The sequence below is a fragment of the Wyeomyia smithii genome, chromosome 2 (genome assembly GCF_029784165.1).
Source record: "Wyeomyia smithii strain HCP4-BCI-WySm-NY-G18 chromosome 2, ASM2978416v1, whole genome shotgun sequence".
NCBI lineage: Eukaryota > Metazoa > Arthropoda > Insecta > Diptera > Culicidae > Wyeomyia > Wyeomyia smithii.
In genome coordinates this window covers 205,998,273-206,024,398 of record NC_073695.1, presented here as the reverse complement: position 1 = coordinate 206,024,398, position 26,126 = coordinate 205,998,273, and the positions used below count along the sequence as shown (strand labels likewise).

The 26,126-nt window shown below is 37.0% G+C and overlaps 1 protein-coding gene across 1 annotated transcript in view; it reads left to right on the top strand.

Annotated features, from left to right (window-relative positions):
* LOC129720363 (uncharacterized) overlaps nt 1-22,812 on the top strand; it is an 80,423-nt gene extending 57,611 nt beyond the window's left edge. The window contains exons 3-4 of the mRNA XM_055671826.1: nt 20,360-22,388; nt 22,434-22,812. Of these exons, the coding sequence (XP_055527801.1) occupies nt 20,360-22,388; nt 22,434-22,812 (2,408 nt within the window). The remainder of the gene's footprint in view (nt 1-20,359; nt 22,389-22,433) is intronic.
* The last annotated feature ends 3,314 nt before the right edge of the window (nt 22,813-26,126 follow it).

Here is a 26,126-nt window from a genome sequence, read left to right as displayed (position 1 = left end):
CAAGCTTTTTTCACCTAGTGCAAAGTACGATCCATAGTTTGTCCATTCTGCACAATTTCTCTCTTGCTCCCCTCGACGATCGTGGTGTCACATCTTCTAGCTCCTCTGATCTTTTGCTTCCTAGCAACGCGAATAGATGTTGCAAAATCACCAATCAATGGGTCCTGATGGTTGAAGAAGGAGAAGCAGGAACTTAACTCTGGACTGTATCTGACTCCAGGATTTACTCCTATCTGCTTCGCAAATATTAGCCTTAGCTAAATAATTACTTGGTATTATTCTCCACGTGAATCAAACGCCGGTTTTACAGTTTATATTAAAAATTTTCATTCAAAATAAATCTGTCTCATTTAGAGGCCTATCAACGAAAGGTGATGTATCGTCTATACTTTCTATTTCTTAGTTTATCTCCTTGTGGAATGTATTTTTTGTGAAAGATTCCAATCTCTACAAAGTAAAAATTTCTGAATATTACACGTTACGTACATTATTTTCGAATTTGAATACCAGTTGCTTCCAAACCACGATTTTGTTTGAAAATTAAGTTCAAAGTTGCGTGGCATTTTATGGAATTTTCTATCATAGGCGATGGAGGCAATTTTTTTTATAAGATTCAACATAAATTCTATCATTTTTTTTCTAACTGTGTGATAATTTTTTTTGGCCAATCAATTTTTTTTGTCTTCTTTCTTAGTTGGTTACATTAATCTTGAAAAATATATGCCAAAAGTTGATCGGAGGTAAAATTTTGATATTCAATATTTTATTTTGATATTTCGGTTCTTTTAATATCCGCAATGTCTTAGGAATGGTAACACTTGAAAAAAAAAAAAAAAATTAAGCATGCAGTTCTGATAAAAATAAAACGCCTTTTTGAGCCTATTATGTTTTTTTACAATCAGAGCTAGTCGCGTCTAATTATTTTGCCGTTTGAAGTTGGAATACAAATGTTTTAGTTGATACGTCACATGAAATTAGTTACAGTTCTTTATCTGATCTCACTAAACTACAAATTTTAGAAACTGTTTCTCATGCACATTCACTTCACTTATTGCTTTGGTTATGTTATGTCTCTTTCATCTTTGCAACAACGGGCAGTCGAATTTTTTCGACTAGATACGTTATCGGCAATAATTTACACCTGCCACTCAAGGTTTACAGCATCACAATTTATTTTTGTGAGATTGCGTACTCAAAAATCAACACTTCGCTCCTTCCCACCAAGGTTGTTTATAATATGGCTCCTTTCGGTCGTAAAAAAGCAAATTGCGAATTAGAGATCGGTTTTGATTCTTGGGCCGTTACTTTTTTCTGTTTGTTTGAGGTACCTTGGTAACTTTTTTTTTGAAGCAAGTACGGTTGCTGCTCAGCTGCCGACGACCGCTGGCCGCACTGCACTGCATCATTATGTTGAATCAACTGGCCACCATCGCATCGCCATCGCCTTTGGGTTCCTCCGGTCAGTAGCTTCAGCGCCAGACGGCAGGTGCAATATTTTTTATGATTTTGATTGAATTTCTGCCTCTGTGTTCGTTTCGTTTTGGCTGTCCACGCCGTTCGGCTGCACTTTCTGGGGTCTGCCTTTTCGGCTAAACCTGTCCAGGATACTAAAAGTGCATTTTTGCGCTTTCGCCTTCTTCTTGACGGTGTGATGCCTGGGTTGTATGCTGGATACGGGCGACTGATAACCCAAGCAGCACTTGCAACATGTTTTCAAATGAGACTACTCAATATTTGTTGTTGTAAAACTTTTTAACGGTGCAAGAAACTTTTTCGGTTACTCTGAAGAAATATAAAAGAATTTAGCAACATTTTGTTATTTACGTGCATCATTCTTGTAACTGAAAACTAGAAATTGCTTAATAGTTTTCTGCAATCTATTTCCAACTGCATATTTCATGATGCTTTTAAATAACGATAATGTCACATGATGTTGCATATTGTTGTTTCACAAACGTTTTTTTCAAAGGAAAGCAAACTAGTGATGAAAATGTATAGCAACATCTTGTTGAACCAGATATTTGCTAAAATTACCACACAGTAAACAGCCATCTCTAATATAAACGAATGATAAATGATTTTTGTTGGAAACATGGTTTTGTTATTCCATATTCCGCATGATTAACACTGCTGCAAGGTTTTCTGAACTATCGTTTCCCAAAATATTGTTTATAATTTGGCGAGTTTTAACCATAAAATTTCTTTTACAACACTTTATAAAAGGCGCGTGAATAATTACGAAGTAAAAACATTTTTTGCACGGTAAATTTTGAATCGCAGGTAGAATAACATACTTATCAGAAGCGTAAGTAGAGAAAAAGTTGGGTATATTAGAGGTTTTTTTTTAATGTATGTAGTTATATTAAACTTCGCGACACCATTACCGAAGAGTAATGACAGTAAAGGTAAACAAACTTAACTTTAATTCTCCTCTCTTTTCTTCCTATACTGCAGCGGCTATCGATGCAGATGATGGTTCACATAGCACTGTTAGTTGCATATAGGCTCCACCTCCTGCGCTTTTTCGGTTATTTACAAGTTGAATAAAAGTAACGGATGCGATTTATTACAATATTTGAATGCTGCATTGAGGGTTGCATTTGCTTCATTGCAACAATGCGTGCTGCTTGGGAAGCTCAGAGCGAGTTGTTTACAGGAAAACAACACGACCAAGGAATTCTTTGTCCACCCGTGTTTGGAAAACAAAGAACCACAACGGACATCATCATTGGCGGCTTTAGATTAAGCACTGTTGGCTTCAAAAATAATATCTTCATGCTGGCGTTAGAAACTTTTATCTCGATAGTGTGGATAAAAAGGAAATTTTAACCTAGTGGACAAAGCATATATTTTCTTATACAAATAACAATCATCATGTTTCCTGCCGCATCAACCCAAACCCCGCATCCACTGTGCGATGGATAACGATTCGGCAAGTTTCAGTGGTGCAAGATAAACACAACTGAATGCCGGATAGGCTTTTTATTTCACTCTCATCGGCCGCAGATAAGCCAAGTGCTTGTTTCGAATGCCGACCGTGTACGGATGATATTGTTGTTGCTGAAAGGATGCACTCGAGTCGGCTGGTTGGCCAGGTGCAATTTTTTCTCCAGTCGATTTGCCGAAAAACCGAAAACAAGTTCCGCGCGCCGGAGTTAGCTTTGTGGGATTGCATTTTGAATGCCGCGCCGCGTGGCCGTTTCGATGCTTTTCGTTTGTGGTGTCTTTATTTTAGCTTTTCTTTTTTCTCGCGTAGTTTTCCATCCTGCCGAGCTCGAAGGAGAGTCGCAAGCAAAGCAAAGCACCGTACGTACGGCCGTTAGACAGTGACGATGGCGATGATGGGCGGCTGCACAAGTGGAATGAGAAGTTGTTCAGGTGGCTTTGTTGTGGTATAAATATTTACTGTCGTTGCGCTCTTTGCTTTTTCAACAGCTGAAAACAGACACTTTCGGTTAGAAGCCATCCAGATGTAGGCCGATAAAACTCGGATTGCTGGCCAAGTTTCACAATTCAAGTGAGATGAGATGAGTGATTCAGTTTTTGATTGTTTTTCTACAAAAACAGTACGTATTGAACATTGGACTTGAATGCTGCTTGTTTTCTGGAACACACTGAACACTGGAACACTGACCTTAAATGTGATATTGGTAAAATTGTAAAATTTGTTCAAAATTTTTTTTATTAATACGCAAACTGACCAGAGATTCTTCTGCTTCTTATGATCTAGAATTATAGCCAAGGCTCGTACTGGTCTGTTTATTTGAAATCGATTTTGTCACCAACTGTTAATGTACAGGACAATTGCTGGGCTAGCGCTACGATTCTGCTTGAAGAAACAGTCTCTCGTTAACCAGAGTTCAAACATACGACTGTCTTGTCCAGCATCGTACCTCAAGGACTAGCTGGGTGACCGGAAAACTCGCCTGAAAATTGAGTGGATTGAATGTATGACAATTATACATCACGCAATATTATTCCTTCCATTTGAACAGCGAACGATTTTCGGGAGAAAATTTGGTACAGATTTCGGAAGCTCAAATTATTTCAAAAGTCCGGTTTTGATCCGGTCCGATCTGACTAGGCCTCGTTTCGAAGTTTGGAACAACAGTTACTGGACAGTTAATTGAAGGCGCAATATTAGTAAATGAAATTCAGAATACAGGGGAAACTAGGTGACAATCACGATCCTAAGTTATTATCCTAAGTCCCAATATTAACCTCTTCTACAAATTCAACAGACACTGTGGCAGTCTCTCTGATGGAGTTTTCGTGAGGCAGCGAATCTGCGTAGCTCTTGTGAATCGTAACTGGTACACCCAGCAGAAACGAGGAAGATTTTGTTACTTTATTGCAACATTTTATTACTTTTTGTGTTCTATGACCCGCATTATACACAAAGTGTAATAACCAAAAAGTAGTTTCTGCCGGTGAACATACAATCAAGAACCCCCATGCAAGTAAATCAAAACTTTACTCGCTGCATTTGTATTGATGCAACGATCAGGTTTATTTCTGTCCCGCTTATTCACACATAATCAGAATCTCAACTGTCAGTGTGATCAGAGTTGCCGGAGTTGCGAATGCTGTTCTAGACAGGCACAAGTTTTGTATCTTTAAATAGGTCCAAATGAGTTTTCATGAACCAAAGAGTGTGTGTTGTAGATACCTTGCAAGAAAGCGAATGTTTGTGTTTTTCTCTAACGCAGATCGTGATGTGATTTCCAGACGCATCTTTGAAATCATCAACGTTTGCATACTGTATGATGGGAAAATTGCTGATTGGCAGCTCTTGTCATATTTTTTCTTTACTCCGTATGCATACAACGAGCGAATTGGATGAGCGAACCGGATGAATTGGAGATAAAAGAAACTAGTAAGGCCTGAAACATGCTGAACGCCAACACGAGCGATCGGACAAGATTCTTGCCGTAGGTTAATGAACAGCTCTACTTACGGCTGTTCATTAACCTATGGCAAGAATCTCGCCCGATCGCTCGCGTTGGCGTTCAGCATGTTTCAGGCCTAACAGTTGCAACATATGCGACGATGTGTGATTGTTTTTGACTGGAGATGCTTCCAGGAGAATTCCTTGTCATAATTAATAATAAAAATAATAATGAATAGTTATCGCAAAAAAGGTTCTATTAGTCTAAAGCAGGTATTAGACGACGCAAATATTTACTATTTTTGGTACGATTTTTATTTGCACAAAATAAAATCTGTATTAAAAAATAGCAAATATTTGCTTCGTCTAATACCTGCTTAAGAGTTTTTATTGACGAGTGGGCAGAAATTTTTTTTTAAATTTTGGTTCCCAACTTTTGCCGAAAATAACGCATGAACTTATGAGTTCATGCAGTAAAATTTTCAGCATTGACTCATTTTGGTCTTGACTCGTGCATATTCCGATATATTCAATCGTAATTTATTGTAAAATTATTGCAGTTTCTTTTCATATTCTACAGTTTTTTCCATTGCGAATCTAACATGTCGCTTATTTATGTTATTAATATTTTCTGTGATTTTTCGTACCAACAAAGCGCTTATTCGCCATTTTGGAAGTTTGCATACCAAAATGCACTAATTACTTTTCAGAAATTAGAAGTGAACAAAAAGGATCAGAGTAATTTCATCACTAAAAGATTTTAAATTGATGATGGAATATGTTTTTTAAAATTTTAAATACAACGCTAAGGGCTACAAAGCACTTAATTTCGTTTCTTCTCAACTTCTAGATTTGCCTCAGCAAATCATATTCAAACTTCTTATCTTATTATGCCTCGTGAAATTTGGAAGCGTATGTTTTCTTTCAATTTATTTCAATAAATTAAAACAAGCATAAAGTACTAAAGCGGCTAGGTTAACTTCTCGTAATCTTTTCTATAATGAAATTAATGAATGTAGCAATGAGCAAGTATATTAACAGTTTAAAACTGCTCATACTGACGAGTATTGAAAAATTAAATACCTCAAGTTATTTAAAAGTTGCGCTGAAAAATTGTGATAATGATACGTATGATTCTTTGTTATTGCACACTAGTTGTTTTTATTTGATAACAAAACTTTTTCCTAAATCGTTTTCGTTAATAATTTTTTTTTTAGGATATCTTGATCATTTTAAATGAAAATTTCACACAGTAAAATAAATGTTTGGATAAAATATCTATAAATATGTATCTTAGGAATACCGAGATTCCGAAGGATTTTGATTCTAAGGATTTATTGTAATTATTGTCCTAAAATATGGATCATTTCATATTAAGTGACCATTACATGGTAAATTACCCTGTTAAGTATTTATATTAAAACTTTAAAAGTTTCATGCGGATTGGCCAACACTCATTCAGATTTTTATAACACGTCCTTTATTCATTTTCTTGCTACTTATTCCTAACTCTGTAGTACAGATGGTCCCGACGGGTTTGGGTCGGGTTTCGGGTAACGCCAAAAACTATTTTTCGGGTTCGGGTCGGGTACGGGTTTGAAAAATTCTCAACTGGTCGGGTTCGGGTCGGGTACGGGTAATTTGATTTTCGTGCATTATGAGAATTCAATTATTAACTTTTTTGGGAGGGATAAACGGATACGAAGCTGTGGGAAAGTCAAATGAATCAGAATGAGTTGTCAATTAGAACCAGGAGAAAAAAGCATTATTTGGTAGCAGGTATTGTAATAACTTGAAGGTATCGCCCTACTTGATAAAATATTCAACGCAAGCATTTTTTTGTATTCAGTGTGGTTACCCGAAATATTTTGGTTTATTTTTACGTAAAATAATAAATTTCATAAACTTCCAGTAATAATCCTGCCAGCGTATTTCGATTATTAAACTTGCGCTTTCTGGATTTACGGTGCAAGCCGGCTTTTTTTTGAAATTTGAGGAATTGTAACGCAAAAAACCCGCTCTTCGGACCCCCACCCCCCATATGTAACGAAACGTAACGTAACACCTACCCCCCATAAGAATTACGTAACGCTGCAGTAGGATTTCCTTTATAAAAATGCTCGTTTTTGGAGAATCTCCAGAGATTTTTCGTTACGTAACGTTTAACTCACCCCACCCCCTCCTCTGTGTAACAAATCGTAACGCTCAAAGATACCCCCCCTCCTCCCTATGAGCGTTACGTAATTTATGGATGCCGCCTAACCAACTTCTGTTTTATGTAGCGACAATTTTGTAGCTGCACCGGCAACGTCATCACTGTGGAAGGATGATTGCATTTTACTTGACCGTGGACTTATTCGAAAAATACTTATCATGATAACATCCATACACACAATAAAATTAATAATATTTTCTGAAACATAATGTTTCTGTCCTTTGGAAAGCTACAAGTTTTGAAAGTTTTCCGATTTTTTTAAGGCATTTTGTGGTTTAAACGTATAATATGTGGAATACCTCCTCCGTAATTATTACTCGGGTATCAAAAAAACTGTCGTTTGATAACAATTTTGAACTATACACCTCATCACGGTTGAATGTTGATTTTCGTTTCACAAATTAGTGAGGTATAAAATTGTAAAATTATTGCAACTCAGCGAAATCGTGTCAAATAAATGTGTGACCAAAAAAAAGTCAGCGTAAATATATATAAACTTAAAAATCTGAAGAAACTGACCAAAAAAATCTGTGTTTTACAGACAAATTTGCACATTTAGAATTCCTGATGTTACTAAAAACTTAGTTCGAGTCATGCTCGCGTTACAGCAGGAAGATAGTTACACGCTATCAACAAACGACAAATGTCCGTTACATCTGTTTCGACCGATTTTCAGTATAGTATTCGTTCCTTCCTCCCAGGTCTTGGTTTGCACTATGAGCAAGGATGCCGCATGTACAGAAATATGTGTGTTATACCGAATTTTAGATTCCAGGTTGTTACGATCTGCACATAAAACTCGTCGTTTATTTTAAACTCTACCAGGCATGCATTTCTCATCATTCTCCATGTTGTTCTAGTAGGGTAAATTAACATATAGTGGATCCCGATCAGTCGAAAATATCAGGATTATAAACAATCTTGATATATTGTTACGCAATGTTTCGCATCAAGTTGCGTTCTAAACTTGGTCTCTATAATAGTTAAAATATCAAAATTTCTATCAAAATTACTTACTGATTATAACAAATTATAGCAAGTTTTGTAAGGTTTCTGGCAGAAAAAGATCAGAATTAGTTAGAATGTACACTATTTTGTCAATTGAATAACAAGATCTGTGACATATATGCTTTAGGAAAACACACTTTTGAATATTGAAGTGTATGATAACAGAATTTGATATAATTCTGTACTTTTTATTATTCTGGCATATCAAGAATATTGTAGGCTTTGTTATTTCTATCAAGTTCAGATATATTTGTGATACCCGTTTGTTAAAATCGTTTGATCGGGATCCCTTCCCTATAGTGGACCACCCGCCAGATTAATTCATTGTATGTGAAAATTCGAGTGATTTTCAGAAAACTTCCATCTGGAAACATCTTTTCCAGCCAGTCTGCATCACAAACACAAGTTAATAAAATAAAAAAGACCACTATAGGTTAATTTATCCTGATCTTCTAGTTGTTTCGATCTGGTTCATTATAAAGTTATTATGAATATTTCAAAAAAAATCTCTTGAATTTTCATTGATCTCTCGAAAACAAAATAAAATTTCTAGCATTTTATATGAATCATACGTATACATACAGTTTCGGGTTCGGGTCGGGTACGGGTATTTTAAACAAACCCGACTTCGGGTTCGGGTCGGGTACGGGTTTGAAAATTCTCGATTAGTCGGGTACGGGTCGGGTACGGGTAACAAATTTTCCATACCCGACCATCTCTACGTCTGTACCCAAGTAAAAAAAATCGTACACGATGATTTCTCATTTTTCCATAACAAGTTGAATGTACAGGCATGACAACAATGAAAAACAACTGACAGTTTAATTTTCATTTCATACCATTATGTAACACTTACACCTCTTTCATATAACAATTCGTAATGACACAGATAACCTCTCTCCTTCCTTTAAATGGTAAGTAATTTATGGGTTTTTACTATTTGATCGATTTTGAAATAACTTTCTTTATATAACACTGTGCTACATATGAAAAAAAAAATTCAAGAACTTCTGAAGTGACCTAGTGTAGGTTGTAGGGCTTGTTGAGTGTAACATTCGCTCATACTAGAAATTTTCCAAACACCCCCAAAATCTGAAGTTATGGTCAAAATACGGTTTTTCGAACCTCAGCGCATATAATATTTTTTAACTCAGTCATTTATCAAACGATTTTCAATATTTTAGCAGTTTCAGAAAGAGGACAAATGGATCTTTCAAAATATATACAGGTTTTTACTAATACCAATAAAACATGTTGAGTTATTTAAGTTTAAATCAAATTTTTTAGATTTTTTCACGAAATTTTTCAATTTATTTTAAATTTGCCGTCTTTTTTTGTGAGAAACATACCACAAACATACTACAATTTTGAAAGTATATTCAATTCCGAATCAAATGAAAGTAGTTTTGTGAAAATCTGTTGAAATTTGGCCAAGTAATATATTTTTTAATAAAACCAGAGTTTTTGGCTTCTATCGCACAATTATTTCACGGAGGTACAAATGATGAAAAAATGCAAGAACTTTTGATGTGACTTAGTGTGAGTTGTAGGTTTAGTCAAATGTTACTTGCGCGTTTACTTGAAGTTTTCAAATAACCCAAAAAATTATTAGTTATGATCAAAACCCTGTTTTTTACCCTGTTTAATTCGGTTATTTTTCAACCTTTTTTTTGTATTCTTGCTGTTTTGGAAAGGCGAAAAATAGAACTCTTGAAACATATAAATATGTCTAAAGAGTTTACCTATATGTGATGAATAGTTTTAAATTAAACAATATGGTTTATGTTATTTTCAAAATTTTCCAAATTTATTCGCCATTTTTTCACATATTTTTGTAATGATGGAGCTTCAATTGCTGTAAAATTTGGAAAGTTCTTTCTGGTACTAAACGAAAGCAAGAGATGTTGATGATGACAATCTGTTATAATTTGGCTGAGGAATGATTTGACGAAATCTAAGTACATATATGGTGGAAAACATCGAGTCATATCTTTGCCAAAACACTTATGTACTAAATTTACAGTACACTAAATGTACTTTTCAAATTCTACAGCAATTAAAGCTCGTTCATTACAAAAATGAGTAAGAAATTGCGAATAAATTTGGAAAAAATTGAAAATAACATAAACTAGGTATCTTATTTATTGTAAAACTATTCATCACATATAGGTAAAATTTGGGGAAAAAATCATCTTATTTCATTTAATATAAAACATCTTATTTTATTTAAAGCTATTCATCACATATAGGTAAACTCTTGAGACATATTTATATGTTTCAAGAGTTCTATTTTTCTCCTTTCCAAAACAGCCAAAATACAAAAAATTGGTTGAGAAATAACCGAATTAAACATAAAAATGTGACCTAAGATAAAAAACAGGGTTTTAACCATAACTAATAATTTTTTGGGGTATTTGAAAAACTTCAAGTAAACGCGCAAGTAACATTTGACTAAACCTACAACTCACACTAAGTCACATCAAAAGTTCTTGCATTTTTTCATCATTTGTACCTCCGTGAAATAATTATGCGATATAAGCCAAAAACTCTGGTTTACTTAAAAAATATAATACTTGGCCAAATATCAACCGATTTTCACAAAACTACTTTCATTTGATTCGGAATTGAATATACTTTCAAAATAGTAGTATGTTTGTGGTATGTTTCTCACAAAAATACACGGAAAATTTAAAATTAAATTGAAAAATTTCGTGAAAAAAATCTAAAAAATTTGATTTAAACTCAAATAACTCAACATGTTTATTGATATTAGTAAAAACCTGTATATATTTTGAAAGCGTTATTTGTCCTCTTTCTGAAACTGCTAAAATATATAAAATCGGTTGATAAATGACTGAGTTGAAAAATACTACATGCGCTGAGGTTCAAAAAACCGTATTTTGACCATAACTTCAGGTTTTGGGGGTGTTTGGAAAATTTCTAGTATGAGCGAATGTTATACTCAACAAGCCCTACAACCTACACTAGGTCACTTCAGAAGTTCTAAATCGCTGTAGCACAGTGTAATATATGTTTTGGGCACAAATCACGGGCAACACACGGGCGATCAAATATGCTATGCTATGCTATGCTATATGTTTTGGGCTCAAAGTTCCATGAAAGATGTACAAAGCAAGGATTTTACACAGTGAGAACGGTTTTTACTTCCAAAATATATTTCTTGGATTTTCGCACATAATTGACTCGAATTTTATTTTATTTCAAATTTGATCAAACTAGACGCAAAATATGCTAATAAGCATTATAGCGTTATAAAGCAGTAATCTTATGTTTATATTCGAATAGTATATAAAATTATTAATTCTTTATGCAAAAAAAAAAAAACAAAACGACGCTGAAACTTTATATTTTATATAATGTTTATGTTTGACTTCCATGTTTCCTTTTTTTTCTTCTTATTGGGAGGGATGTTTTGTGATGAATTAATTATTGACTAATATTTATTCAGAAATGCTATTATGTGTTCTGCAACAAACGGTGACATATCAACACTATTACATATGTTTTAAGCTTTATTTCATTAAAAGATTGTAATTGCTTCCGTAGTTAAATGAATAAAATTGTAGGAAAATTGTAAACCTACTTGTCAAGAGAAAAAAATAAAGTTTAAAATTAACCCTAACCTAATCTTACACCTATCTTACTGACTATAAAGTGAGCTAATCGTTGTAATTGAGTATTGCAATGATTTCTCTCGGAACTTATTGATAATTTGGTTTGACATATTTACAATGTTTCCACATTAGTAAGCCTGTGTAGTTCATTCGTGCTAAATCAGCGAGGACGATTCAATATCATTTTCAGAAGTTTATTCTGAATCCTTTGAAGCACCTTCTTTCTGGTTGTACAACAACTTGTCCAGATGGGGACTGCATATAACATTGCTGGTCCTACTGCATATGACACGAAGGCTTTTTACTTTTACGGAAATGGTGGTAAATCAGGAAGATTAGAAGTAAAATATTATATAAGACTGGGCTCAAGGTACTTCCTTGAGGTAAACCAGCTCTAACAGGCAATCTATCAGATTTACTATTCAAATAGTTTACCTGAAGAGTGCGGTCTGTCAAGTAACTTTGTATCATTTTTGTGATGTAAAAAGGAAAACGGAAATTGGAAATTTGAGCTATCAAACCTTTATACCTGTCGAATGCTTTTTCTATGTCTAGAAGAGCAGCTCCAGTGGAATAACTTTCAGATTTATTAGCACGAATCATATTAGTTACTCTAAGTAACTGATGAGTAGTCGAATGCCCATGGCGAAATCCAAACTGATCATTTGCAAAAATTATATTTTCATTGATTTGTGTCATCATTCTATTAAAAATCATTCTTTCAAAAAGTTTGCTTATAGAAGAGAGTAAACTAGTTGGACGATAACTTGATGTGTTAGATTCTATATTATTTCTAAGATTATCAATAGTTAAAATCACCCAAATTAGAATCCATCTCCATTTAACGTATTTTGTAAATGCACCCTAAATGACTGCGATCGAATCGCAGCTTTCTACAGCTTCCGACTGGGGCTTGTACTTCTATTCAGCTCAGTTAGTTGTTCTCTTTGATTATGACCCTCGATCAGACCGGTCACTATACCTGCGTGTGCAAATAAATCCCGTTGAAATAGTTAATAAAAATTATAGTTTGATTACACAATACAAGTGATTTGATTTGGTGATACCCCAACGCTACAACACCTGTGATCTATCCCAGATGATTCATTGGTGCCGTGACCAGAATCACAGGTGTGGATTTCTGGAAACTTAATCACGACATTTTCAACTCTAACCTCTCTAGGAGAGAGAAGTTCCTGAAGGATTGCTGAGTTATAATTTATACAATGCCTATTTATTGATAGGTACATGTGAGTACCTGTCCAACTACCATACATTTCGCGAGCGGTACTTTTTTGGTTGTCTTTTGGTTCTCCCATAAAGGTAAAGCCGTCGTAAATCACGGTCGCCCGACACGTGTTATTTGCCCCTACTGTAAATTATCCCAAAGTGCCCCACGGAACGCAAATGAACATAATACCCACCCAAGTGCAACACTAACCCGGAATTCGGTTATACCACCGAAGTAACGATTGGTTCCCGCTTCATCTTTTACAAATATCACCCGCAGCAAATAGTTGCCTTCTTGAGAGTTCCTGCTAATAAAATAAATACAAGGCCTGCTTACTGACAGGCACAGGTGAGTGTCTGTCCAAATATTCTATCCCAACAAATCGGTGCTTCCTGGGTCTTCTCGCTCATTGCAGCCTATTGTACACACAACTTACCACCATGGCGGAGAAGAAATTCAAGCAAAAGGAATTGAAACGTCGTAATATCATCGATTCCGTCACACGCATCGAAGATTAACTACAAAATTACAATCACGATCGAGACCAACACGAATTAGCGATACGGTCAGAAAAACTGGATAGTTTGATGGAAGATTTCGAGACAGTACAAGGTGAATATGAAATTTTGGATGATAGTGAATCATTTATCGCAGCGAATACGCAATTGAGGGCTCAAATGGAGGAGAAGTTATTTCGGATTAAAGGTGGCTTGATCTCTAAACGTCCTCCCCCTGTCGCAAACCCTGTACAACCACATAATTTAGCTCCGGTCATACCCCACATCTCTAATGTGAAACTTCCTACTATCGCATTACCTGTATTTGACGGTGATCTTAATGAGTGGCTTACCTTCCATGACTCATTTGCCTCTCTTATCCACACAACGGCTGAAATCCCTAGCATTCTTTTTTTTTTTTTTTAAGGGGGGATTTGTTAGTAGCTTAAGTATTTATGATAAATATTAGTAAATAATGAGTATGTGTGTCCAATCACAAATGGTGACTTCTCAACACTGTTAGAAATTTGTAATTTTAATTGTTAGGATTTGTTTGCTTTCGCAATTAGGACTTATCATTCGTAGGGATTTAAACCTACTTGTCAGAAAAGGGGAAGTAAACTTACAACTAACTTAATTGCTAACTTATTGGCTATAAAGAGAGCTTATCGTAGCAATTGAGGATTGCAACGATTTTTGTCGAAAATTGTTAATAATTTTATTTGACATAGCTTCTAATGGTTCAACACCAGTAAGTCTATGTAATTCGAGTGTACCAAACCAAGGAGGACGCTACAAAATCATTTTCAGAATTTTATTCTGAATCCTTTGGAGCGTTTTCTTCCTTGTTGAACAGCAACTTGACCAGATCGGTACAGCATAAAGCATTGCTGGTCTAAAAATTTGTTTGTAAATCAAAAGTTTGTTCTTTAAACAAAGTTTAGAATTCCTGTTAATGAGAGGATATAAACATCTCGTATATTTGATGCACTTGGCTTGTATACTCTCAATGTGCTCTTTGAAAATAAGTTTTTTATCATAAATTAGTCCCAAGTACTTAACCTTGTCGGACCAACTTAAAATAACCCCATTCATCTTGACAACGTGATTATTGTTTGGCTTGAAGAAAGAAGCCCTAGGCTTATGCAGGAAAATTATCATTTGAGTTTTAGAAGCATTGGGAGAGATTTTCCACTTTTGCAAGTAGGAAGAAAAAATATCTAAACTTTTCTGCCATCGACTGCATATGACACGAAGACTTTTTCCTTTTACGGAAATGCTTGTGTCATCGCAGAACAATGACTTTGTGCACCCTGGAGGCAAATCAGGAAGATCTGAAGTGAATATGTTGTACAGGACTGGACCCAAGACTGAACCTTGAGGTACACCTGCTCTGACGGGAAATCTATCAGATTTTGAATTCTGATAGACAACCTGCAGAGTTCGATCAGTAAGATATTTTTTTTAAATTTTGATTAGGAAAATTGGAAAATTAAAAGTTTGCAATTTCGCAATCAAACCTTTATGCCAAACACTGTCGAATGCTTTTTCTATGTCTAAAAGAGCAGCTCCAGTGGAATAACCATCAGATTTGTTAGCTCGTTTCATATTAGTAACTCTGAGCAATTGATGAGTTGTGGAATGCCCATGGCGAAATCCAAACTGTTCATTTGCAAAAATTGAATTTTCGTTGATGTGTGACATCATTCTGTTAAGAATAATTCTATCAAACAGTTTACTTATTGAAGAAAGCAAACTGATTGGTCGATAACTTGAAACTTCAGCTGGGTTCTTATCCGGTTTTAAAATGGGAGTAATTTTTGCATTTTTCCATAATTTGGGAAAATATGCAATTTTAAAGCAGCAATTGAAAATTTTCACTAAAAATTCCATTGTGCTCTCAGGGAGATGTTTGGTTAGTATATTAAAGATTCCATCGTCATGGTGTTTCATATTTTTGAAATTTTTAATAATTGATTTAATCTCATTCAAGTTAGGTTCAATTATTTCTGCAGGTAAAAAATTCTGGGAAGAAATTAAATCAAATTGACGTGTGACTTCATTTTCAATTGGACTCACAAAATTCAAATTTGAGTTATGAACACTCTCAAACTGCTGAGCAAGTCCTTGAGCCTTTTGTTCATTGGATACAAGAAAACGTTCACCATCTTTTAAAACTGGAATAGGCTTTGAAGGTTTCTTAAGAATCTTTGACAGCTTCCAAAATGGTTTTGAATATGGTTTCAATTTTTCAACTTTAGTCTCAAAATTTTGATTTCTCAGAAGAGTAAATCTATGTTTAATCTCTTTCTGTAAATCTTTATAAATAGTTTTAAAAACAGGGTCACGAGAACGTTGATATTGACGTCTGTGGACATTTTTCAAACGAATTAGAAGTTGAAGATATTCGTCAATTATTGATGAATCAAATTTCACTTGAGCCTTTGGAACAGAATAATTCCTGGCATCAACAATTGCACATTTTAATGCTTCCAAAGCGGAATCAATATTCACTTCGTTTTGCAAATCAAGCTCATTATTGAAATTTCTCTCAATATGAGTTTTGTATCTTTCCCAATTAGCCTTGTTATAATTAAAAACAGAGCTCATAGGGTTTAAAACTGATTTATGTGATAAAGAAAAAGTTATTGGAAGATGGTCAGAATCAAAGTCAGCATGTGTGATCAAATCACTACATACATGACTTTGATCTGTTAGCACCAAATCAATTGTTGAAGGGTTTCTTACAGAAGAAAAGCATGTAGGACTATTCGGAGACAAAATAGAATAGTATCCCGAAGAACAATCATTGAATAAAATTTTGCCATTGGAATTACTTTGAGAATTATTCCATGAACGATGTTTAGCGTTAAAATCGCCGATTATGAAAAATTTCGAACGATTTCTGGTGAGTTTTTGTAAATCACCTTTAAAATAATTTTTGTGCTCGCGTGTGCATTGAAATGGTAAATATGCTGCGGCAATAAATAAAATCCCAAGTTCAGTTTGAACTTCAATTCCCAAAGTTTCAATAACTTTCGTCTCAAGATGGGGAAGAGCACGATCTTTAATTCGGCGATGAATAACAATTGCAACTCCACCGCCGGAACCCTGAATCCTATCATATCTATGAACCACGTAATTGGGATCATATTTTAATTTTATGTTAGGTTTCAAAAATGTTTCAGTAATAATTGCAATATGCAAATTATTTACTGTTAAAAAACTATAAAGCTCATTCTCATTGGCCTTCAATGAGCGAGCATTCCAATTTAATATTTTAATTGTTTTATTTAAAATCATTGCTAAATTTTAAATTAGAAACAATTTTAATAGTAAAATTTGTGCCTATTTGAATGGCTTCAAACATTGATTTTGCCTGCAACATGGCGTTCATAAGATCGAACATTGCCTGTTGCAGAAAAGAAAGTTTACCTGCCGTAATAGGCCCCAGGCAGTTGACATTAGAAAAAATATTTTCGGTAGCAATATTAGCTGGAGTGATAGGTGTACAATTATTTTCTAGCGTGTTTTGCTTACCCATATTAACGGTCATTTTCGAACTACCAACACAAGGGGGTATAATGTTCGAACTACCTGTAACCTGTGCATAAGTTAAACGGGTATGCAAAGGAGTAGGTAAACTATGCGTCACTGGTACGCTTGGAGAATTTTGTTTTGAAGTTGGTTTTAATTGAGAAATTGAATTTTGTTTACCTTGCCTTGCCTTAACAATTGCTAAACGGACTGGGCATTGATAAAAATTTGACATATGGTTGCCGTTACAATTCGCACAGCGAAAATTTTTACTCTCTTTCACAGGACATGTGTCCTTTTTGTGAGAAGAGTCTCCACAATTAAGACATTTTTGGTCCATGTTACAGAATTTGGAACCATGGCCATAACGTTGGCAAGTACGGCATTGGGTGATGTGCTTTTCACCTCCGCCATACTTCCTATAAATTTCCCACTTTACACGCACATTATACAAAGCATGTGCTTTTTCAAAAAATTTTAAGTTGTTAACCTCATTGCGGTTAAAATGAATTAAATAAATAACAAGGGAAATTCCAGTTCTCTGACTGTTTTCGCCTCGTGATTTTTGTTTCATTAGAATTACTTGGGTAGGGGCTATGCCAAGTAATTCTGTTAAAGTAAGTTTGATCTCATCAACGGTTTGATCGTTGGTGAGACCTTTCAAGACAACCTTGAACGGCTTGGCGTTCTTGGTGTCATATGTAAAAAATTTGTACATCTTGTCAGTTAAATACTGAACAAGACGATCACGACCCTTTACTGAGTCGGCTAATAAGCGGCATTCACCTCTACGGCCAATTTGATAGGTAACTTTAACGTCAGAAACAAACGTTGAAAGTTCCTTTTTGAATATATTAAATTCAGAAGAAATAGTTACCACAATAGGTGGAACTTTCTCCTTTTTTAAAGATTTTATATTTTGTATAGTTTCATTATTAATCACTTCCATTTCACCAGCTTCTTGCTCAGGCAAAATATCAAAAGGATTGTCACTACAGACACTCGAAGTGTCAGAAATAGATGCCTCTCTTTTCCTCCCCGCAGCGATGCGAGGTTTCTTTTTCCGTCCAGCCATTTCAGGTGATACGAAAAAAGTTAAAACAAATGTTAAATTCAAAAGTAGGTAGTCTTGAGAAAGACTGATGGGAAATAACTTTCAGGTAGTCTTTAAAAGACACACTGACAAAACACAAACTTTGAAGCTATAGGCAGTCAAAGACCAGTCCACAAGCAACCGAAGAAACGTCTGATCTGTAGGACAGTCCAAGACGCACTGACCCTAGTATTCAAAAATTTCAATACCTTCGTTCTTCATTAAAAGGCGAAGCGTTAAAACTAATCGAGTCATCAACCATAACCACAGATAATTATGCTGTTGTTTGGCAAGCACTGCTTGATAGGTACTCCAATGAATATTTACTGAAGAAAAAGCACTTACAATCTTTGCTATTCGGTGTTAAGGTCTGCAATAAATCGCCTCTAGCACTACGTACCATAATTGAAGAGTTCGAACGACATGTTAAAATACTTTCCCAGTTAGGTGCACCCACACGACACTGGAGTAGTTTGTTGGTACAGTTGCTTTGTTCGCGATTAGACGATCGTACCCTTAAAGACTGGGAGAAATATATATCTAATGATGGTGAACCTACCTACGCTAATCTCATCAGTTTCTTAACAAAAAAATCTAGAGCATTGGAATCGCTATTCATGGGCTCAGAATCAACAGTACCGTCCCACAATAAAATAACTCACGCACCAACACAGTCGAAGCTACCCTATATTCTCCCCGCCAATCGTATTAATGCTTACGCTGCATCAGATAATCCCCCGCCTCGTTGTTTAGCATGCAATCAGTATCATCTTTTAGTAAAGTGCCCCGTCTTCGAGAGAATGCCACTGAAAGATCGTTTGCAACTAGTAAACACAAAAAGGATTTGCAGTAACTGTTTCAGAAGCGATCATTTTGCTAGAAATTGTAATTCATCCTACTCTTGTCGCATTTGCCAAAAACGGCATCACTCGCTATTGCACCCCGGCTTTGAAACCACTGGAACTAACAACGAGATACCAAATCGAAACTTCGGACAATCAAATTTCCGCCAACAAACCGTCAGCTCTAATTTTATTAATATTATGGAGAAAAACACATCAAAACCCGACTCACTGATGATGTATAACGCTGCAATGGGATCCAGATCGGTGAATGTTTTGCTCTCGACTGCCGTTTTAGTTATTATTGATGGCTTTGGAAGGGGACATTTGGCTCGCGCACTATTAGATTCGGGATCGCAATGTAATGTGATGAGCGAGCGTCTTTGTCAGCAGCTTCGTCTACCCAGACATCGTATTAACCAATCCGTCTTTGGTGTTGGTGAATCGAAAACCCGAGTGACTGCTTCAGTAGCAACTGAGATCCAATCGAGATTCGGTGATTTCTCATGTACAATAAATTGTCTGGTATTACGCAAATTAACATCCTATTTGCCTTCAACCAGTTTTGCCGCAAATAGATGAATCATCCCTAGTGAGTTACCTCTTGCAGACCCAGAATTCAATGTATCCCGAAAAGTGGATCTCATCATAGGTGCGGAACATTTTTATACACTGTTAAAGGGTGTGTTTGGCTGGCTCGTCTCGGGTAGGGTTGATATGGAGACTGATGCCCGACCACTGGTGTGCTGTTTATCTACTTTAGATACGCTAGAGTCAATTGATCGCAATTTAGAACGCTTTTGGAAGATAGAAGTGGTTAATATCTCGACAGCAACCCCTACTGAATAGTATTGTGAGGAGTTTTACAAACAGACTGTGGATAGAGACGCTACAGGTCGATATGTGGTCAAATACCCAAAAAAGACGGTTTTTCTAATATGCTAGGGCAATCTTATGATAACGCCCTTCGTCGCTTACAAAGTTTGGAGCGAAAACTAGAGAAAAATGAGGATTTAAAGAAAACTTACCATGCCTTTATTGAGGAATTTTTGTCGTTAGGACATATGCGCGAGATATCCGCTGATGAATGTGAACCCGCCACAGTATTTTATCTCCCACATCATGCTGTCATAAAAGACACAAGTACGACAACCAAGGTTCGAAGTGTTTTCGACGCATCAGCAAAATCGAGCACTGGCTATTCCTTGAATGATACACTTTTCGTAGGTCCGGTCATCCAAGAAGATTTACTCACCCTGGTTATCCGTTTTCGCAAGTATTAAGTTGCACTACTGGCGGACATTGAAAAAATGTACCGTCAAGTTTCGATGCACCCTGATGATCAACCTCTCCAACGCATATTGTGGAGATTCAGTCAAAACGACCCTGTTAAAAAGTATCAGCTCACTACAGTTACCTACGGTTTAGCACCATCGTCATTTCTAGCCACCAGGACGTTAAAGCAGCTAGCAGACGATGAAGGAGAATCGTTTCCACTAGCCGCAGAAAAATTAAAACACAGTTTTTATATGGATGATTTTATTAGTGGAGCGTCGGACGTTAAAACTGCATCCCAACTTTGTACACAAATGGTCGAGTTGCTTAGTTTGGGCGGTTTCCGTTTGAGAAAATGGTGCTGCAATTTTCCCGAAGTTCTGGCTGACTTACCATCCGAATATATTAACACACAATTTGCCAGATCATTCGACGCGGAGGAGGCTGTAAAGACACTGGGAATCAGTTGGGAACCCACATCTGATGTACTCCGATTTGATTTAGGCACGCATACAATTGTAGAGCCGATTACAAAACAAAGCATTTTATCCGTGATAGCTCGTTTATACGATCCACTTGGATTGATAGCCCCGATCGTGGTTCGAGCGAAGGTGCTGATGCAGCATTTGTGGACGTTAGCTATAGACTGGGATGAAGAGGTTCCAGTAGACGTCCAGTTTTCATCAGTATGGTTTTGGTCGGATTCGATGGTGGTACTTCATTGGCTGCGTATGTCACCACACACTTGCAAGACCTTTGTAGCAAATAGAATAGCAGAAATTCAGGAGTTAACCCATAATGCGAAATGGTTGCATGTGCCTGGAAAAAATAACCCAGCGGATTTAGTATCCCGTGGTTTGTCAGTAGGAGAATTAGTGAACAGCAAACTTTGGAAATATGGACCTGAATGGTTGCATGAGGGGGAGGGACATTGGCCCAAGCAAGAATTGGAAGCCTTCACCACACCACCAGATGAAATTCCTGAACGAAAAGCCGCTATCTTTGTTATTCAAACAGTAGTTTCAAGCGACACATTGATAAACCGTTTTTCCTCCTTTCATCGTATGATACGAGTCATTGCATATTGCTTACGCTTTGTCCGCAGGTGCAAAGGTGGAAATTTAGCAGACTCCGTTGTACTTTCCGTTGATGAACCTAATGTTGCCAAAACCACTTTGATAAAATTAGTACAAAGAGAAGCCTTTGGGGATGAAATCAAGCAATTGGCAGCAGGTAAACAATTGTTTAAAAGGTCCAGCCTCAGACTTCTAAACCCATTTTTGGATATGGCTGGTGTGATACGAGTTGGTGGCCGGCTCAGACTTTCGGATGAAGGATACGTTTGTAAGCACCTAATACTACTACCTGGATTTCATTACTTTACTCGTTTACTATTGATGTCAATCCATTTGAAAACCTTACATGGGGGAGTTTCGCTCACACTTGCAGTCACTCGTAATGAATTTTGGCCTACTAATGGTAGGCGAGCAGTGCGTAACACGATTCATAAATGCTATCGCTGCATTCGTGCGAATCCTCAACCGATAAAACAATCTAAAGGGCAATTGCCACATGCCCGTGTCAGTCCTAGTCGCCCATTTTCCATCACTAGAATCGATTATTGCGGACCAGTTTTTGTTAAAACTCCGGGTCGGAAAGCATCCCCGATTAAAGCTTATACAGCAATATTCGTGTGTTTTAGCACTAAGGCTGTGCATATCGAGTTAGTGGGTGATTTAAGCACAGCATCCTTCATGTACGCACTTAGACGCTTCATTGCCAGACGTGGCTGCCCGCAACAGATTTTTTCGGACAATGGTACAAATTTCGCCGGTGCTAAAAATGAACTGCATGGCCTGTATCGAATGCTCAAGAACCGTACCGAAAATAACCGTATCGCAAATAGTCTCGCAACGGGGGGAATCACTTGGCATACTATACCACCACGTGCGCCAAACTTTGGCGGCCTATGGGAGGCTGCTGTGAAGGTGGCGAAAACGCATCTCCGTAGTCAACTGGGATATACAACACTATACTATGAGGATTTGGTGACGATATTAACCCAAATTGAGGGCTGTATGAACTCTCGGCCACTAGCCCCTTTGTCTGAAGATCCCAATGACATGGAAGTTATTACACCGAGTCACTTTCTTATCGGTTCATCTTTGTAAGCTATACCCGATTCAGATTGGAAAAATGTGCCGATCAATAGACTAAACCGCTTTCAGTTCGTGCAACAAAGAGTGCAACAATTTTGTTGCCGCTGGAGAAGCGAATACCTGAAGGAGCTTCAGCGACAATCCTACATAAATCCGGAAAAGGTTAACCTCAAGGTTAGTCAACTGGTGATTCTGAAGGATCAACTTATGCCACCCACTCAATGGCCATTGGCGCGTATTGAAGCGCTTTATCCTGGGCGAGATAATATTTCTCGAGTTGTACTGCTGAGAACATCATCTGGAATATTTAAAAGATCATCGTGCAAGGTGTGTCCGTTACCTTGTGCATTCGACGAGTATGACGAAACCAGCGCAACCCCCAACCATGCTGGAGACGTCGCGGATTCTTCGGAGCAAGCAGTTTATAATTAGAAATTAAGTACAATTGTGAAATAATTCATTTCAGGTGGCCGGTCATGTTAGATTCTATATTATTTCTAAGATTATTAATAGTTAAAATCAGAACCCCCAAATTAGAATCCATCTCCATTTAACGTATTTTGTAAATGCACCCTAAATGCTTCAGCTGGATATTTTCAGGTTTTAAAATTGGAGTGACTTTGGCATTTTTCCATTTTGAGGGAAGTATGCTAATTCAAAGCATCTGTTAAAAATTCTCACCAAGAAATTAAAAGAGCTTTCGGGAAGTCTTTTGATGAGGATATAAAAAATCCCATCATCTCCTGGTGCTTTCATGTTTTTAAAGTTCTTGATAATAGTTCGTATTTCATTCAAGTTTGTTTCCAGTACCTATTCAGGAGGAAATTCTTGAGTGATCATACTTCTGTGATACATACTTTATTTTCAATAGGACTCATTACGTTCAAATTGAAATTATGAACACTCTCGAACTGCTGAGCAAGTTTTTGAGCTTTTTTTCATTCGTAAGAAATATGTGGTCACCATCTTTGAGGACTGGTTCCATGTTTCCTTAGTAATAGTGTATGAAGTGCGATGAAACTTTTTAAGAGGCTTATCACAAATGCCAGGTTTTACAGGCAAATTCTAGTCCATCCTTTTTATTTGAAACAATAATGTGTCACCCAACGGGTACTTACTAACTAATTCCCAAGTATGATAATCGTTTAAACCGGTTATCCTCCTCAAAGTGTCTTTCCAAAGCATATTAGAAAGCATTCCTCGGCTCAGTGTCGTAAAAAAGCAATGATCCAGCAATAAGATAGCACTTTGTAGCCGCTTTTGTCCTCACCATTCGGCATTAACTGCATCCCGAGTTGTTTTATTATGCCTGGCGAGCACAATGCAAATCAATTATTTCACACCCCGGGTCACGCGGTGCGAAACAAAAGCAGAGTGGCTCTCAAAAATCACGGAAACTCCGCATAGCAAACCCTAATTCCGTACGGCAATGAATCAAAGCTCCAGAACAAAAGGACAGCGAAGGCCTGCGAAAATCAAGCGAAAAAAAGGACAAGATAAGAGCTGGGTAAATCCTGCTGGAAACGGAGAATGAATGGCAATCAAATAGGGTCCCAGTCAGACTTACTTATCCTTTCCGCAGGAAGGCGTCGCGAATGGAACCCGAATGGAAAGACGTGACGAGGAGGTTGGCTCAAGGTGTAGCGTCAACCTTGGAAAGCCAGCGTGAAAAGGTGTCAAATTTTCAAAAGAATCATTAAAATATCCTTGGTTTTAATGTAGCACCGTCTGCCCCCCTGCTGTCCGAAGGAAATTCTGTGGTGTTATCTTGTCTTGTCCGTCCCATTTAGGTGCTATTTTTTCTTCTCTTGCATCCTTGAGCTCGCTGTCCAACCCGCCTAAGTCACCATCGATTTGATTCCATCATTGATTTATGGACTTTTTTCCCAATACGCGCAGGTAAAATCAAGTCGAAGGGGACTGGTAGATTCTTCCCAGCTTCGCCTGCGGCGCCTGCTGAGACGATGATGGTCTCATAATGGTTTTATTCTTATTGGCGAAATTGTCCTGTTTTGCTGAGCTGTCAAAATGGAAATTATGAGCGAAGGAAGATGAGCCCTCGTTAGCTTCCTACTATCTTCTTGCTAGAGTTGCTAGAGTGCGTACCTGGATGTGACTGGCTAATATTCTAGGGGGTAAATAAAAGAGCTGCTTTTATTATCTGCTCAATCGACATTTACTATCCCATGATGGTTTATGACAGCTAAGTCTGAACGATATCATTCTGTGATAAGTCGTTTCAAAAGAATTATGGAAAACTTGACTGCAAACACCGACTGTAAGGCTTAGAATTTCTGAATTTAAACTCTAACTTATTGTTAGTCATTTTTTAATGCATTTTATGGTGTGTTTCCATGTTTCTCACAGTGTAAAATTTACATAGGAAAAAAAAACGAGGCCACTTGCATCAGTATAGTCTCCTCGGACACTTTTCCGCCCTGATTTGAGTGCACCATGAATGCTCAACGGAAAACTAGAAGGGGAGAACCCTCCCGAAGCGCAAAATTCAATTCCCGAATTGTGGAAGTATACATTTTAAATTGTTAAACTTGCGACAATGTGACAGCCAGCGTTGGGGAGAAGTAAAAAACTAAATAATTTCAAGTAAGCTGCTGATTACAACCAATCCAATAAAAGTTTCGCGCTATGTAAACACCGCCACAGTGTAGCAAAATAAGTTTAAAATCCATTTTCTCGCCGTCTTGATGGCACAATTAGGACCAGCTGCAGAAACTTGGCATGGTTGGCAGCTATAGTAGTAAAAATTGAAAGAAGGGAAAATAAAAAAACTAGAGCGCTTCCATGAAATAGCCGAGAATTATAAACAGGACACAGTTTCTCCGCTGCAATTCCATTCATTGCAGTCCGACTGAAAAGTTACAACAAGATGCGATGCGAACCAGAATGGAAACTACATTATAAATAGAGACTAATTGCATGAAAATATTCCACTTTCGGTAGCAACCCGTGAATCGTCGTCCCTTGCCACGGCAACAAAAGCTTTTGTTCGATGGTTCATCCTTAACCTAACTCATAAAACAGAGCGAACGAGAGAAAAAAAAGCAAATTCCGGATTCGCAGTTCTAGCCTCCTGCTTCCCCCTTGGGTCCAAATCACCTTCATGTATGTATTCTTTACAGTATGAATTTCAGCAAACCTAGTTGTGTAGAACAATCCTGCCGTCGTCTTTTATGCTGACGACGGCGACCGTCCGGGGGAATGCTTGTTTGCCCAGCTTGGCCAACACAATGGAGATTACATATGGTTGAATTATTGTTAATAAGTTACCTCAGTCAGCTAGGCCGATTGTGGCCTGCCGCCGTCCGGAGTTTCATTGCGGAAGCTGAGCTGACAGCAGGCAGGGCTGTACTTTGTAGTCTAGTTTGAAAATCTATTGCCCTAAGACGGCACTGGGACGACCGTCTATAGAAATATCCTCCAGATTCAGAGTTGTTTGTTTTTTTTTTCTCTCCTGAAGACACAGCAGGCAGGCATCAATAATCCCGTTGAGAGTTCGGGCAACGAATGCAAACAAGCGACCTTCCAAACGGGAATACACAAAAAAGTCAGTTAGATAGAAGAAAAGTGAAAAATCATATTTTCTTAGCGAAAAAGTTGATATAGAGCCGTATACCGAAACAGTAGCCGAGTTTGCGTCGCTTTTTGGACGGGCTAAAGAAAATAAATCTAGGATTATCATGCCGCACTGCTTTTGAACTTGGCAGCCAAAAGATTGTAATCGATCT